At 42.1% G+C, this 17,779-nt stretch overlaps 1 protein-coding gene across 1 annotated transcript; it reads right to left on the bottom strand.

The window, feature by feature from the left end:
- Positions 1 to 10,938: 10,938 nt before the first annotated feature.
- Positions 10,939 to 16,237, bottom strand: LOC135538990 (protein phosphatase methylesterase 1-like). The gene is made up of 11 exons (XM_064964881.1): positions 16,163 to 16,237; positions 16,006 to 16,057; positions 15,398 to 15,552; positions 15,110 to 15,200; positions 14,938 to 15,003; positions 14,698 to 14,818; positions 14,325 to 14,454; positions 14,145 to 14,189; positions 13,915 to 13,979; positions 13,685 to 13,752; positions 10,939 to 11,384 (listed from the first exon to the last, which is right to left on the bottom strand). The coding sequence occupies exons 2-11, from the start codon at positions 16,011 to 16,013 to the stop codon at positions 11,381 to 11,383; spliced, it is 753 nt and encodes a 250-aa protein (XP_064820953.1). The 5' UTR covers positions 16,014 to 16,057; positions 16,163 to 16,237; the 3' UTR covers positions 10,939 to 11,380.
- Between the last annotated feature and the right edge of the window lie 1,542 nt (positions 16,238 to 17,779).

Below are 17,779 nucleotides of genomic sequence, written 5' to 3'. Positions count from 1 at the left end.
CCCAAACCGATGGTGTTTTTTGTTTGTTTATTTGCGTTGCTTGTAACACATTTTAACATTTACTTTGGACATAATGTTGCCTATTAAGACCAAAAATAACTTCTGGACATCAGGACTGGCAGAATCCTTTTTTTCCTTCAATGAGTCTGATGAGCCAGACGGGAACGATATACTGCTTTCTCGGGAACAGGCCCAGATCCTCATGATTTGCGTGAAGAGGAGGCAGAGAAAAAGGGGACAGAGGAAAGGCTGCCTTCTGAGAATTTGTAGGCAATACAATAAACCCCCACTTCCTTCCATTCTGCTAGCAAACGTGCAATCAACAATAAAATAGATGACATACATGGAAGATTAAACTACAAACGGGACATTCAAAACTGTAATAGCTTATGCTTCACGGAGTCGTGGCTGAACGACAAAACTATCAACACACAGCTGGCTGGTTATACGCTGCACCGGCAGGATAGAACAGCAGCGTCTGGTAAGACAAGGGGCGGCAGACTATGTATTTTTGTAATAACAGCTGGTGCACGATATTTAAGGAAGTCTTGAGCTATTGCTCGCCTGAGGTAGAGTATCTCATGATAAGCTATAGACCACACTATCTACCTATAGAGTTTTCATCTGTATTTTTCGTAGCTGTTTACATAACACCACAGTCACAGGCTGGCACTAAGACAGCATTGAATGAGCTGTATTCCACCATAAGCACCCAGAGGCGGCGCTCCTAGTAGCCGGGGACTTCAATGCAGGGAAACTTAAATCCATTTTACTTCATTTCTATCAGCATGTTAAATGTGCAACCAGAGGGAAAAAACTCTGGACCACCTTTACTCCACACACAGAGACGCATACAAAGCTCTCCCTCGCCCTCCATTTGGTAAATCTGACCATAATTCTATCTTCCTGATTCCTGCTTACAAGCAAAAATGTAAGCAGGAAGCACCAGTGACTAGATCAATAAAAAGTGGTCAGATGAAGCAGAATTTTTCATTTTAACTTTATTTAACCAGGCAAGTCAGTTAGGAACCAATTCTTATTTTCAATGATGGCCTAGGAACAGTGGGTTAACTGACTTGTTCAGGGGCAGAACGACAGATCTTTTACATTGTCAGCTCAGGGATTTGATCTTGCAAGATGCTAAGCTACAGGACTGTTTTGCTAGCACAGACTGGAATATGTTCCGGGATTCCTCTGATGGCATTGAGGTGTCCACCACATCAGTCACTGGCTTGATCAATAAGTGCATCGATGATGTCATCCCTGCAGTGACCGTACGTACATACCCCAACCGAAAGCCATGAATTACAGGCAAAATCCGCACTGAGCTAAAGGTTAAAGCTGCCTCTTTCGAGGAGTGGGACTCTAACCAGGAAGCTTATGTCATGACGTTGCCCTGTTGGGGGAGGTTTATAAATACTTTCCCCCTTTCCTCTCTCTCTACAGGTGTGACTATTGGAAAGCCTTTGTTAACATAGAGAAAGTCTGAAAACATCAAAAGGGTGGGGACCAGAACCATATTTCAGTAATCCAACCAGTTGAAAATATGCGTTGATACTTAACGAATATGATATCAGATCAGTTGTCATCTGAGACATTATTACTGATGATAGGATGACATAAACTGTATATTGGAAAGTCTACACATTCTATTTATCAGATTCACATGGAATTGTTGTGCAATTTTACATTTTAAATATGAAACTATTTGTGAAAATATTAAATATAATTTTAGCTTCTAAATGAGAGAATTGTTTCCATAAGGTAAACTCTGTTCACTCAGTGGCCCCGCCCAATTGAACAGACATTGGTTGTGAACTATGAAATGCACACGCCCTGACCTTGGAGATCCTTTTTATGTCTCTATTTTGGTTTGGTCAGGGCGTGAGTTGGGGTGGGCATTTCTATGTGATGTGTTTCTATGATTTTCTATCTCTATGTTTTGGCCGGGTATGGTTCTCAACAGGGACAGCTGTCTATCGTTGTCTCTGATTGGGAACCACACTTAGGCGCCTTTTTTCCAACCTGTCTTGGTAGGAAGTTGACTTTCTTTATGGCATTTTATCTTTGAGCTTCACGGTTTGTTTTTGTATTGTTTATTGTTTTGTCGGTGTCATTTTGATCATTAAAAGATAATGTACTCTCACCACACTGCACCTTGTTCCTCACCTTCAAACAGCCATGACAGAACTTCCCAAAACCAAAGGACCAAGCAGCGTGGCCAGGAGAGGCAGCCCCAATAATTTTTTGGGGGGTGTCACACGGGACGGTTGGCGGAGCCGAGGATGGAACCAGAACAAGTCGGGGTGAAATTGGAGGTGAGCGAAGCAGAGACAGTGAAGGAGTTGATAGGGAGATTGGAGGAGAGAGCTATGAGAGAGCTGCTGTGTTGGTGCATGAGGCACGACATTCGCCTTATGGAGCGTGTCCTCGAGTTCATGTCACCTGTGTCAGCTCTCCATACTTGTCCTGAGGTGCTTGCTAGCCGTCTGGTGAAGACTGTGCCAGCCCTACGCACCAGGCCGCCTGTGCGCATCCCCAGCCCTGTATGTCTTGTGCCAGCTTGGCGCTCCAGACCTCCAGTGCGCTTCCACAGCCCGGTGAGTCCTGCTCCGGCTCGAGGCACCGTTTCCCCAGTTCGCAAGGAGAACCCAGTGCGGCCTGTTCCAGCTCCCCGCACGTGCCGGGCTAAAATGGGCATGCAGCCAAGAGGAGCAGTGCAAGTGCTAAGCACCTGAGCTCCAGTGCTCCTCTACAGCCCGGTTCGACATGTGCCTGCGCTCTGGAGGTGCCAGGCTAGAGCGGGCATTCAGCCTGGAAGAGTGGTGCCAAGGCTACGCACCAGATCTCCAGTGTTCATAAATAATGGACATTATCGAACAAATCAAGCAATTGTGCATTCTGATGAAGATCAAAGGTAGGGGAATATTTATAATGTGATTTCTGATTTGTTGACTCCAAAATGGCAGATAAAATGTAAAAAATTCTGAGAGCCGTTTCAAATGATTGCATGGTTTGCTTTTTCCATAAAGTTTTTTTGAAATCTGACACAGCGGTTGCATTAAGGAGAAGTATATCTATATTTCTATGTCTAAGAATTGTATTTTCATCAACCGTTATAATGAGTATTTCTGTAAAATGATGTGGCTCTCTGCAATATCACCGGATGTTTTTGGAACTAGTGAACGTAACATGGCAATGTATACTGAGATTTTTTTTATATAAATATGCACTTTATTGAACAAAACATACATGTATTGTGTCACATGAAGAGCTATGGTGTTAGTGATTCATTTTATCTCTGCTTTTTGCGACTCCTCTCTTTGGCTGGAAAAATGGATGGGTTTTTCTGTCAGTTGGTGGTCACCTAACAATCGTTTGTGGTGCTGTCGCTGTAAAGCCTGTTTGAAATCGGACACTGGTGGGATTAACAACAAGACTACCTTTAAAATGGTATAAAATACATGTATGTTTGAGGAATTTTAATTATGAGATTTCTGTTGTTTTGAATATTGCGCCCTGCACTTTCACTGGCTGTTGTCATATCGATCCCATTAATGGGATTGCAGCCTTAAGTCTCTCTTCCTATGGCAATAAGGGTACAATAATTTTTCTTTGGAGGGTTTCAGAGTAGTAATTTTGATCTGATTATGTTATTTGAAATGTTGTTTTATCTTTTGACCAGTTGCAGTATTTTTTTATACAATAATCTCATGGAGAATTATGGGTTAAAAATAGGGCGAAGGTGGGTTTATAAAAAACTGTCATAAGGTTATTTTGAAACTCCCACTATTTTGGCTTAAGTAATGTTTAGTAATCTAGCAAAGTTTATTTTCCCTTAGGTAGTCAGCTGTTGTATGCAGTGTAAGAAATTTAACACAACAAGGCTGTGAAATTGATATAATAGTATTATTATAGGTTGTTGTTGAATACGGTTATAAAGTCAGCAAGAATACGTTTAATAATGGTAGACGTGTTAAGTTTGGTTAGGGTTGCGTCAATTTGAATCTGGTATCAGAACAAGTATGACACTGAGTCACCGATTGTATACTATTTTTTTTTATTAGCTAAGCAATAAATGGTAAATGCAATTGTCGTATACGGGCTCTCTGTCACACCTCGCAGGGCAAACAGAGAACTGACTTTTTCCTGACCAAATTATTATAATATACTGACAGAAGTAGTTCCTGCTTCTGAGCCCGCCTGTCAGAGTAGAGACTGGGCGTGGTTTAAACTCACTCAGCCTATCGTTGATTGTTGGCGCCCGAGCTGGTCCCAGCCCCCTAGGCGCTGCAGCGGTCAGTCATTGTCATTGTGTAGAATATCTATGTGCCCATGCTCAATACCGTTATCACACACCTGGCTCCTGTTATCTAACAGAAGACCATTTGTTCTCGGAAACACTACGTTCTGAATGTGCCCCCACACAGTTCCTGTCTTCATGTTATTCTGTATTTTTCCATCATGAGAAAAAGGGCCCATGGCCCTGAAACTGTTAACAATGTCTCAAGTCAGCTATGTTGCATAACACATGTACTCACACAAGCCAACAGCAAATAGTATTCCATCACATATGATATGGTAACGGGCTATAGTGTATAATACAGAACCTCACAGTATTTAGGACATATTCTAAGCCTACAGGACAGGGATATCTGTGGTGATTCAGGATCATTGAGTGTATCGAGATAAACTTGATCAACTAGGTAATAATCTTAGAGATTACTACCATAGACATGTTGATTTTTCTAAAAATCCATGAGTGCAGACAGGGAGACAGTGAGAAATTTAGTCAATATTTGGAAACAGAACCCATATTTGATACTGACTGTTATAAGAAAGAGTGACAGACAGAAGGAAGGGCAGACAGAGAAGCCCTCCCCTGCACTGCAGAGACCTTGATGGTTTGGGAGTAGCAGGAGGAGAGAAGATAGAAGTGACACAGAATGGGTAGATAACAGTTACTGAGTAGAGACCAGCATAGTTAAATTATAAACAGGATTAGATGGCAGAGTGTTAAGGCTCTCCCGAGAAATGGGGGACAGAAATAATACCGTGACAGACAGAAAAGACAGAATAAGAATAAAAGGGGGAGAGAATTTGATTTGCTTAGCTTTAGGATATTAATTCATGGAGAGACTTAGCTCCATTGGTTTTTAAAAATATGAAAAGTTAGGAGGCAGGTATTTTATTTTTTATTTTAAGTGGATGGTTAGTAAATTCGCTAGGAAGAGATGATGATTTTGTTGAAAGTTGTTGTTACCCTAACTAAAAGGGGAATGAAAGCTGAGTTGGTTTCAGGAACTAAGGTGTTAGACACTGAACCATTGCCCAGAAAATATTCTGCACAGCAGGCCGAAATAGTAGCATTGACTAGACCCTGCGAAATAAGAAAGGAGAGATAGTAACCTATTTGCACATATGCATTTTAAAATCATACAAAGCAGCACAGATAAAAGTAGATAAGACACTTGACAGATAATTGTTACAGGATAGCCAATAACGAACGCCCCAGGGAGAATTGGACATGTGGAAAATGAAAGGGGAAATCCTACAAGATGAGGTCTGAACTAAGGATAATTGACTAATCTTACCAGACACTTTTTAGATATGCAGCAGAATTGACACATGGGCATAACATGGGCATAACCATGTGCTAACAGGGAGGTAGGATGGTAGAGCAGGTTAGGAAACACCATGTGGTAGAGCAGGTTGGGAAACACTGCAGGTTAGGAAAGACTTAGTGGCCTAGAAGATAACTACTTTTTAAAAAATTGGTAGAATATCCACTCCAACATTTGGAAATGGACTTCATTGAACTATTCCGATGTGAGGGAAAGAAGGGGTGTTTAACAATAATAGATAAGTATATTAAATGGGTAGAAGCGTTCCCAACTTACTTGGTGGACACGATTACAGTAGCTAAAATATTAGGTCAAGATATTATCCCTAGAGTGGGTTTACTAGGATCTATTTTCTTTAAATAATGGATGACATTTTAGCTAATCAGGTAGAACAAATAGAATGCCAGGGTTAGGGAGACCAGAACAGGTAGACATAGAAGTTGAAGATATACTAACACATTAGAAGACTGTTTGTTAACCAAACCCGTATGTCCAAGATTGTGTCCAACAGGTGAATTACAGGAGAAGGTGATTCACCCAATCCAACCAGGAGACTGGGTGTGGATCCAGTCCCTGAGAAGAATAGACTGGAAGCAACCCCGTTGGGAAGGCCCATACCAGGTTCTGTTAAACCACTGCCTTTGCCATTAGAATAGCTGAGAGGGTCACATGGGTCCACGTTACCCACTGCAAAAAGGTATGTACACATACAAGCACTGCTGATCACACACAAAGTTAGAAGAACCGAGTACCAACAGGGTCTGGGGTTTACCTCTTTAACGAAGATTCCCTATCCCGACCGTTCATCACTGTGTGTGCTCCTAGAGGTGTGAGTATGGGGTGGTACCTAGCAGACCGACTAAGGGCAGGAGAGGGTTGGCGGTTTTTGGGAAGAGTAGGGACTCTGAGCTGCATCATAGTCTTGGTAACCTTTCTGATACCTCCAGATCCACCACCTTCCGGTACTAATTATGACGCCATTGTCATTGATAAGAAGTAGTAGATGAACTATATAATACACTGATGAGTGACTTACAGAATAAGGAGTCAAAGAAGATCAAGATGTATGATTTAAGGTAAACATTAAACAATTCCCTAGGGAAGTAAATGACTTTACAGGGATTGGTTTGGCCAGATTGAAGTACTCGGCCAACCCACCTCGGTTCCCTTTAACTCCTGATGAGTACCAGTGTTATAGACACAAGAATTGCACTGAGAGCTTAAATGATTTTAATGGCTGAAAGGTAATCCTTAATGTGACTGACTTAGGTTTGGAAGTACAGGAGAAAATTCTTAACCTCACAGCACCTATAATTGATGTAGGGTGGGCTCGTACCAGCAATTATCATGTAGATGATAATACAAGTTATACACATGGAATTATGGATATACCTCTCCTTAATGCAACCACTGTCTGATTTCAAAAAGACTTTTATGGAATAAGCCAGCCATGCAATAATCTGAGACTGCGCTCAGAAACAGTCACAATAGCCACCATGTTGACGTCAACATAAACAAGAAATTACATGATATATATTCCCTTACCTTTGATGTTCTACATCAGAAAGCACTCCAGGATTCCCAGGTCCACAATAAATGTTTGTTTTGTTCGAAAATGTCCGTTATTTATGTCCAAATACCTTCTTTTGTTAGCGCGTTTGGTATACATATCCAAACGCTCATTCTGGTCAGCGTTACATCAGACAAAAACCTGAAAAAGTTATATTACAGGTCGATGAAACATTTCAAACTATGTACAGTATTAATCATTAGGATGTTTTTAACATATACCTTCAATAAAGTTCCAACCGGACTATTCCTTCTTGTCTTCATGAGCCATGGAACGCAAGTAACTACCATGAGGAACAAGCATGATCAGAAAATGGCTGACTGCCAGACACCTGACTGATTTTGTTATCATTCACTCCCACAACACCATAGAAGTCTCATTATAATTTATATTGATGGTTGACATCTAGTGGAACCCCTAGGCAGTGCACCATCATTAATATCTCAAGGGGATTTCATTGGGGACTCTATACATCCAAAGCTCAGATTTCCCACTTCCTGTTTTGATTTCTCCTCCGGATTTTCCTTACCATATGAGTTCTGTTATACTCACAGACATCATTCAAACAGTTTTAGAAAATTTTGTGTTTTCTATTCAATACTAATAATATTATACATATATTAGCAACTGAGACTGAGGAGTAGGCCGTTTACTTTGGGCAACTTATTCATCCAAGCTACTCAATACTGCCCTCCAGCCATAAGAAGTTAATTTACCCATCGTGTCCAATTTAAAAATGCTTTACAGCTAAAGCACAGCATATGATTATGTTAGGTCAGAGCCAAGTCACAAAAACACACAGCAATTTTTCCAGCCAAAGATAGGAGTCACATAAAGCAGAAATATAGATAAAATTAATCACTAAACTTTGATCTTCATCAGATGACACTCATAGGACATCATGTTACACAATATGTATGTTTTGTTTGATAATGTGCATATTTATATCCAAAAATCTCAGTTTACATTGGCGCCTTACGTGCAGTAACGTTTTGATTCAAAAACATGTGGTGATTTTGCAGAAATACTCATAATAAACATTGATAAAAGATACACGTTTTATTCACATAATTAAAGATAGCAGTTGCATTAAGGAGAAGTCTGTGTCAGATTTCAAAAGAACTTTATGGAAAAAGCATAATCTTAGAACGGCGCTCAGAACCCAAAACAGCCAGAGGAATATCCGCCATTTTAGAATCAACAAAGTTAGAAACAACACCATAAATATTCACTTACCTCTGATGACCTTCATCAGAAGGCACTCGAAGGACAATAAATGTTCGACAATAAATGACTGATTTGTTCCATAAAGTTCCATCATTTATGTCCAAATAACCACTTGTTGTGAGCATGTTCAGCCCAGTAATCCATGAGGAGCAGGCACTTCATCCAGACAAAAACTCAAAAAGTGTTTTCTATACAATACTAATAATAATATGCATATATTAGCATCTGGGACAGAGTAGGAGGCAGTTCACTCTGGGCACGCTATTCATCCAAAAGTGAAAATGCTGCCCCCTTTCCCAAAAAGGTTAAACGTAAGTCCAACAAGGTTCAGAAGAGATCTGTGAGGGAGAGAAATGTGTATGTGTGTGCTCAAGAAAATACAGAGAACAATTCAACTGTGTTTGACACGAACTGGCTAGAACTCTGAGAAGCTTATGATAGGACTGGGAGTCCTTCTCAAGTTTCCTCTAATCTCGGGGAATGGAACTGTGACCTGGGTAGTGATAAACAGTAGTGAGAACTCTGGGGAAGGATACAACTCACCTACTGTTTGTGTGTATGATATCTACTGTTTGTGTGGAGGTATGTGCGTAAGTGGGGAGCAAGTTCTAAAATGGATGTCATTGTATTGTGGACTTCAGAATGTTCTCAGACAGCAGACGTGTGGCTCAGTCGGTAGAGCATGGCGCTTGCAACGCCAAGCGTCGTGGGTTCGATTCCCGCTGGGACCACCCATATGTAAAAGTAGTGGCCCCAGCCGACTTGTAAGTCGCTTTGGACAAAAGCGTCTGCTAAATGGGATATATTATTATTATATATTATATTATTATTATTATTCTCGTGAATAAACTGTATGAGCCTTTTGCATAAGCGGAGTCTTTGCCTAATTATTATTAAACCCAGGGTCTTACAAACTTTGGGGATTGGTCAAAGTTTGATTGTTAGTTATTATCATTGTGATTGAAAATTCTCATGACACAAGTTTATCAACTTTCAAAGCAGAATTACTTTCCCATTGTTCCTCAACTGCTGTGGATGATATACCATTTTCTAGTCTCTACTTTTATCCAATGTAAAAAAAACGTTGTTTTTTTAAATTGCTACATAAGATCGAGGCGGTCGGTCACAAATTCCCTAACTTAAATAGTATATGTTGTAAAATAATTTATTACATTTAAGTATAGTATTTATAAATAGGACAATTCATGAAATAATAAATCCCCAAATACAAGGAACTGGAACACAAAGTACCCAAAGCCCAAAACGAGGCAGGAATCAACAAGGTAGAAAAAAAAGGACATAAAAGGCATAATATGTGGGTATGTACGTGTGTATATGTGAGGGGAGTGCGGGTGTGTTGGAAGATGGGGTGCCTGTGTGTTTTATGTGATGATTTAAGTGAGTAAGGAAAATGGTTGCAAATACCAGAGACCATGTGTGTCTGCAAGCAGGAGTGCTGACAGAGCAAGTCTTCACTTTTGCGCAAATATAGGATATACATTTTAACATAAAAGTATCTAGTTTATTTTTTCCTATCATGATGGAATGGTGCCAACCCTATATCCTAGACACCCACCTGAGCAACCCACCCACTAAGGAGAAGTCCTTATCCATTTTATATGCTTACTGCAAGTAGCCTAGGCATCCATGACAGAGGTGAACGAGGTCAGAGACCCACCAAAGCAGCACCGTCCCCTCAAGTCTGAGCCTGCCTGGCAGGATAGGTCCAAAAGCAAAGTCAACTGATGAGTGAGCATAATATACAATAATTTTCTCAAAGCTGCTAATGAGAACCTTGAGACAACCTCGTAACTAGCTGGAGGGAATTCTGGTGGAGTATGCCAAGAGTGTGCAAACCTGTCAAAGGCAAAGGGTGGCTATTTTGAATAATCTGAAATAAAATATTGATTTGTTTAACACTTTTTTGGTTACTCCATGATTCCTGTGTGTTATTTCATAGTTTTGATGTCTTCACTATTATAAAATGTAGAAAAAAGAAACCCTTGAATGAATAGGTGTGTCCAAACTTTTGACTGGTACTGTACATCAACATTGTAGCAGCCAGGTCTGCCTTTTTGACAAAACGAAAGCCAGTAAGGCCCACAAGACAGTGCTACTGCACATGGTTCAGCTGGGCCTGTCCCTCTCTTTCCTGTACTGTATGCACCTTTAGAAAGAGCACTGGCCATTGCAGACAGTAGTGCTCTTTACTGACCTGCAGTATGTCAACTTCCTCATTATCCTGCTACGATGTTTGAGCCCCCTCAAATATGGGCTGAGGGATGGTGCCGTACAACCGGTTCCTACACTACTTAACTTGCAGGACTAGAAAAGTCAAGCCTGCTGTGATGGTACAATTGAAGAAAGCGTTGTTCCTTCAAGCCGATAAATCTGCCCATTTGGTTAAGACAATGGGGAGACCCCGTTTTGTACACTTGGAAAATACTCCATAATGGGTGTCTGTGTTTATCATGGAAATAAATAGTGCATATACCAGACATACAACAGAACTTAAAATCGGGAGAAATATTCCTTTTCCATTTTTATTAATCATTCTTAAAATCTAAACACATAGCACAACAAGATGCAGCTGGCCAAAATGTAACAAGAAACAGGAAAGGCATCACAGGAAATGAAAATAAAAAATGTTGAGTGGATGGGTGAAACAAAATACCTGCTTTCAAAAAAAAGAAAAGGCAAAACCATAAGGTGTCAAAGTATAAGTAGTAGTAATAATAACAATACATTTAAAATTATATATACCAATTGAATTTGTTTTACCAATTGAAGTGCTGAGAATTTTGTATAGTGTTATATAGTGCTCATGAACATTATTTTATTGCAGTTGGGGGTAATTGTCAGAAGATGGTGTCCTTGAGGCTCCAGGCAACGCCTCCATGACTGCTGGATGGGTCCAGGGCAAAACTGCCACTTGTCTATGTAGTTGATTTGAGTCCCGTTAGCTGTTACAATAATTTAAAAAAATGTTTAAAAAAAACACATACAAATGCTTTTTGGTTTTCCTGTACCAGTTAGCATCCCATTTTGACATAAAAAGTATTACTTGCGTCAGAACAGACCTTATACAGTAACTACCAATACTGGTGGCAGCAATCTTCACAAAACCTTATTGTATTATGTCCATAATTTGTTTATTTAAAAATATATACACATACACTGAGTGTACAAAGCATTAGGAACACTGGCTCTTTCCATGACAGACTGATCAGGTGAATCCAGGAGAAAGCTATGATCCCTTATTTATGTCACCTGTTAAATCCACTTAAACAGTGTCGATGAAGGGGAGGTGACAGGATAAATAAGTATTTTTAAGCGTTGTGACATGGGTTGTGAATGTGTACCATTCAGAGGGTGAATGGGCAAGACAAAATATATAATTGCCTTGGAAAGGGGTATGGTAGTAGGTGCCAGGCGCACCGGTTTGAGTATGTCAATAACAACTGCAACGCTGTTGGGTTTTTCCACACTGAACAGTTTCCTGTGTGTATCAAGAATGGTCCACCACCAAATGACATCCACCCGACTTGACACAACTGCGGGAAGCATTGGAGTCCACACTCTCACAGATGAGGCTCTGCACACTCATGGACTGTATCCTATATGGTAGGCCGCTCCTACCAGGTGAAGTAGAGAGGATCTGTGTCTGCAGTACGTACTCACAACTGGTGTACCCCGGGGCTCGATTCTAAGCCCGCTCCTCTTCTCGCTATACACCAAGTCACTCGGCTCTGTCATATCCTCACATGGTCTCTATCATTGCTATGTAGATGACACTCACCTACTTTTCTCCTTCCCCCCTTCTGACACCCAGGTGGCGACACGCATCTCTGCGTGCCTAGCAGATATCTCAGCTTGGATGTCGGCCCACCACCGCAAGCTCAACCTCGACAAGACGGAGCTGATCTTCCTCCCAGGGAAGGCCTGTCCGCTCAAAGACCTATCCATCACGGTTGACAACTCCAGTGTCTCCCTCCGAGAGTGCAAAGAACCTTGGTGTGACCCTGGACAACACCCTGTCGTTCTCTGCAAACAAAGCAGTGACTCGCTCCTGCAGGTTCATGCTCTACATCATCCATAGAGTACAACCCTAACTCACACAGGAAGCAGCAGAGGCCCTAATCCAGGTACTTGTCATGTCCCGCCTGGACTACTGCAACTCGCTGTTGGCTGGGGTCCCCGCTGCCATCAAACCCATGAAATGTATCCAGAATGCAGCAGCCCACCTGTTGTTCAACCTTCCCAAGTTCTTTCATTTCATCCCGCTCTTCCGCACACTACACTGCATGAAGCTTGCATCTACTACAAGACCATGGTGCTTACCTACTGAATAGCAAAAGGAACTGCCCCGCTCTGCCTTCAGGCTTTGATCAAACCCTACACCTCTACCCGAGCACTCCATTCTGCCACCTCTGGTCTCTTGGTCTTCCCATCCCTACGAGAGGGCAGCTCCCGCTCAGCCCAGCCCAGGCTCCCGCTCAGCTCAGCCCAGCCCAGGCCAAGCTCTTCTCTGTCCTAGCACGCCCCTGAATCTAGGGCATCTTCCGAAAACATCTGAAACCCTACCTCTTCAAAGAGTATCTTAAATCATGCCACAGCACCCGCTCACACCCCTTCCTCACCTGCTCGCACCCCCTTCTCACCCTGACCCCCACAAAAAAAAAAATAATAATAATAATGCCTTTCGTGAACTAACACTCACACTTTACTTTTTTCCCCTTATTAGCTAACTTTGCTGATAGCTACTTTACTGAGCAAAAATGTACTTACTATGACGTGGTTGTCCCACCTAGCTATCTCAAGATGAATGCACTAACAGTAAATCACTAAATTACAAAAATGTCAAATGAGTCAACATGGGCCAGCATCCCTGTGGAATGCTTGACACCTTGTAGTCTATGCCCCAACAAATTGAGGCTGTTCTGAGGGCAAAAGGGACAGAGTTCCTAATGTTTGGTACACTTAGTGTATATTTTAAGGGGAGGGGGTATATTTTATTGGGCTGAGAAGAGACAGTGGGAAAGAGTGTCAGATATTACAACTCTCGCCAACATCGGCAAGCATGTGCTTATAGGCGGTAGCACTAACCGCTAGTCCACAAATCATGTGGTTTTAACATTAACAGTGCAGATAAGCGATACATGCTTATGTAGGTCTTCACAATGAGACTTTACAATGATTACTGGAGAAGCAAACTTAAAAGGTAATAAACAATGTGTTTCTATTCGTGCTAAATTAGTCTTACCACAGGAAACCCTCCTTAAATTCAGTGAACTTGTGACGGACCATGAACGAGGCCAAAGCATCTGCTACCTGGGGAAACGAGCAATGTCGGTTTAGTTCCCAGACATTGAGAATAGTATTTTGTGTGCAATATTACTTACATATTGGCCTGAAATTACTATCGCAACAAAATGGGAAACAACGACACATTTAACAAGCAGTTGTTCAGTCTCATACCCAGAACCCACTCACTTTTTCAGGGGCGTCCTCATGGACAGCATGGCCACACTGAGGGAGCACCTGCATCTGGAACTTCCCTGAACACAAATCTTTATGAGCAATATGCTTCCATTGGATTTAGAAGATGTTACAGTAAAACCATAGGGAGTGGGGGACGATGTTAAGTGGATTGTCACAGTCACCATCAGAACCACAATTAACAACAACCAACCTAACAAACATTAATCTGAGGACGTCCTCACCTTGCATCTGTCCAATTGTGAGATCTTTGTCAAGCCTGTCCACACCTGTAAAGGGAAAAATGTTATACACAACATTGTGTGCTATAGTCCAATGTCAAAGACAAATGCATTTGAATTATATTGAAAACACACAAGTGTAAAAATCATGTGGATTAAAATGTACTGAATCGGGGGACTCACCAGCGAGCAGGAGCAGTTTTGGCACAGGACAGGAAAGGAATAGGGCAGACAGGCCACTGAACCAGCCCTCCCAGTACTTCTCTGTCTTTGACAGATCAATCTGCCAGGTATAAAGGGTCTCCTTCTTCACCTGAAGAAAGCAAAGAGAGTTAATTTAAGGTTTACTCTTCATGTACACACTACAACAGACTTTGTAAAGGTGGGAAATGACATACACACTCCCCCAAGATGACATATGCACCCAGATGTATACACCAACTACTAATGCCTAAGAAGACCCACGCATAACAAACACACCCAAATACATAGGTATACAATATTGTAAAAAAATAAACATTTACACCCCCCCCCCCCCAATCATCCCATCCCTAACCTCTTGGTCATCCTCCTTCTTTCTTTTGTGGTTGGATTCTCCTTCCTCTTCTTCCTCCTCTTCAATGATGCCGTCACTGATGCTCTTGGAGACGCCTGGACTGTTGAGGGGTTCCTCACATCTATGGAGGAGGTCAGAACTTGTGTTTAGTTATAGGTCCTGAAAAGTCACACCTTGAAGTTGATTAATTTAAAAAGGTATTTTGCCCTCTGAGCCAGTTTTTCTCAGGTCCAGACATACTTTTTCACCTGGCCTCCCATGGACACCCGGGCTGACTCAACGTTTCGGATCTGTCCACTCTTCACACTGATGGGGGAGGGACAAGATCAGAAAACATGACTTGGAATATGCTCTATTAGTAAAGTATTTGCTGAGCATTTCTACACTTGTGTGTATGGACAGCATCTCACACCTCCACTCAATGGCAGTCTCCACAGACTTAAAGGTCTTTGGCCGACTCCTGAGGAAATTCTGCATACTGTTTAAGGCATCCATTGCTGTGCCTGAAAAAAACACAATAGTGGAAATTTTATGAAATAATCACTCAATCAATGAATTAATGACACCGTGTGTCACATGATAGTTTAAAACAATAAATACATCAATTAATCTTCTGTCAGCTCCTCAACTGCTGCTTGTTTGATCATCAAGTGACAAGTCCCAATCCTGAGACAAACAAACAAACAAATACCATAATCACCTTCCACGACATCAATCACACACAGGCCAAGTAAAGACGGCACGTGGTTTGCCGCAGCGGTATGAACTGCTATAGCTCCACCCATGCTGTGTCCAATCATCATGATCGGAGGTGGGTTTTCTCCATAGAGTGTTTCTACCACTTTGCCAATGTCCCTGGTGGAGAGATGACAAAACCAGCATAAATCAACTGCTAGAACAATCTCATCCATACAAACCAGCCTAATCCAGCTCCTCAAACAATCACACCCAACAGAAGATAGACAATATAGAAAGAGATGGAAAGAGATGTCAGTTTCTTCCCACTGGCACTTTGTCCATGTAAACAAGACTCTTCTGGGGGTTGCAGCAAGCCCAGCAAGGTTTTCTCATTGCATCAAACAGCAGATCAGTGTCTCAATGGGAGACAGCAGCAGCCAATAGCTCATCTGACTCAGTTCTCCTCGCTCTCCAACAGGTTCTCTCCACCCCCTTACAGTAATCCTCCACCACCTCCTCAGGTCCTGTCAGGTTTCCCCCCCATCTAAACAACACAATACCTTCCCCATCACACACCCTGTTTAACACTAATCTCTGAATGATGACAGAAAAACATTCCTGACAACTTACTTGGCCATTGTTTCCGCTGAGAGATCGTCAGAATTCTTTACTTTGGTGTCACCTTTGTGTGAAAGAAAATAGTTTAAAAAATAATAGTACTATTGAGACCATGAATGAGGTAACCAGAAGGAATGTGTGTTATCATGAGGGAGAGTTAGCCACTCACCATGGGCCCTGAGGTCTATAGCCACCACCCGGCAGTTAATTCTGTTGTATATCACCGCCTGCAAACACAAACCCACTGTGTTAACTTAACTCTGGCCAGAATTCAGTGTCAGTCTGTGTTATTATAAGGCAGGCCCACAAACATACTGCTCCATCTTGTGTGAATCCTGGTTTAGGAAGGCCACCAAAAATTCTGAAATTTCCATCCCCAAATACAACATTTTCCGCCAAGATAGAACTGCCAAAGGGGATGGAGTTGCAAACTACTGCAGAGTTCTGTCATGCTATCCAGGTCTGTGCTCAAACAGTTCGAGCTTCTACTTTTAAAAATCCACCTTTCCAGAAATAAGTCTCTCACTGTTATTATAGACCGCCCTCAGCTGTGCCCTGGACACCATATGTGAATTAATTGCCCCCCACTTATCTTCAGAGTTTGTACTGTTAGGTGACCTAAACTGGGACATGCTTAACACCCCGGCCATCCTACAATCTAAGCTAGATGCCCTCAATCTCACACAAATTATGAAGGACTCTACCATGTACAACCCCATATCCGTAAACACAGGCACCCTCATAAATATCATCCTGACCAACCTGCCCTCCAAATACACCTCTGCTGTCTTCAACCAGGATCTCAGCGATCACTGCCTCATTGCCTGCATCCGTGGTCAAACGACCACCCCTCATCAATGTCAAAAACTCCCTAAAACACTTCAGCGAGCAGGCCTTTCTAATCGACCTGGGCCGGGTATCCTGGAAGGATATTGACCTCATTCAGTCAGTAGAAGATGCCTGGCTATTCTTTAAAAGTGCTTTTCTCACCATCTTAAATAAGCATGCCCCATTCAAAAAATGTAGAACTAAGAACAGATATAGCCTTTGGGTCACTCCAGACCTGACTGCCCTTGACCAGCACAAAAACATCCTGTGGCGTACGGCATTAGCATCAAATAGCCCCCGCGATATGCAACTTTTCATGGAAGTTAGGAACCAATATACACAGGCAGTTAGGAAAGCAAAGGCTAGCTTTTTCAAACAGAAATTTGCATCCTGTAGCACAAACTCGAAAAGGTTCTGGGACACTGTAAAGTCCATGGAGAATAAGACCACCTCCTCCCAGCTGCCCACTGCACTGAGGCTAGGAAACATTGTCACCACCGATCATCGAGAATCTCAAGAAGCATTTTTCTACAGCTGGCCATGCTTTCCATATGGCTACCCCTACCCTGGTCAACAGCTCTGCATCCCCCACAGCAACTTGCCCAAGCCTCCCCCATTTATCCTTCACCCAAATCCAGATAGCTGATGTTCTGAACGAGCTGCAAAATCTGGAAAACTATAAATCAGCTGGGCTAGACAATCTGGAACCTCCCTAAAATTGCAATGGTTGCAACCCCTATTACTAGCCTGTTCAACCTCTCATCGTCTGAGACGCCTAAAGATTGGAAAGCTGCCGCAGTCATCCCCCTCTTCAAAGGGGAAGACACTCTAGACCCAAACTGCTACAGGCCAATATCTATCCTACCCTGCCTTTCTAAAAGTCATCGAAAGCCAAGTTAACAAACAGATCACCGACCATTTCGAACCCCACTGTACCTCCTCTGCTATGCAATCTGGT

This window comes from Oncorhynchus masou, unplaced genomic scaffold (genome assembly GCF_036934945.1).
Source record: "Oncorhynchus masou masou isolate Uvic2021 unplaced genomic scaffold, UVic_Omas_1.1 unplaced_scaffold_6___fragment_4___debris, whole genome shotgun sequence".
NCBI lineage: Eukaryota > Metazoa > Chordata > Actinopteri > Salmoniformes > Salmonidae > Oncorhynchus > Oncorhynchus masou.
The sequence above is the reverse complement of the archived record's forward strand: the minus strand, read 5'-3'. Positions and strand labels throughout refer to the sequence as shown.

What these genes read in the sequence shown, in the direction of transcription:
- LOC135538990 (XM_064964881.1), bottom strand. An exon ending in TGTGATTGATGTCGTGGAAG is followed by an intron (nt 15,201 to 15,397) that starts GTGATTATGGTA and finishes TGTTTTTTTCAG; the next exon opens with GCACAGCAATGGATGCCTTA. An exon ending in AAAACTGCTCCTGCTCGCTG is followed by an intron (nt 14,190 to 14,324) that starts GTGAGTCCCCCG and finishes TTCCCTTTACAG; the next exon opens with GTGTGGACAGGCTTGACAAA.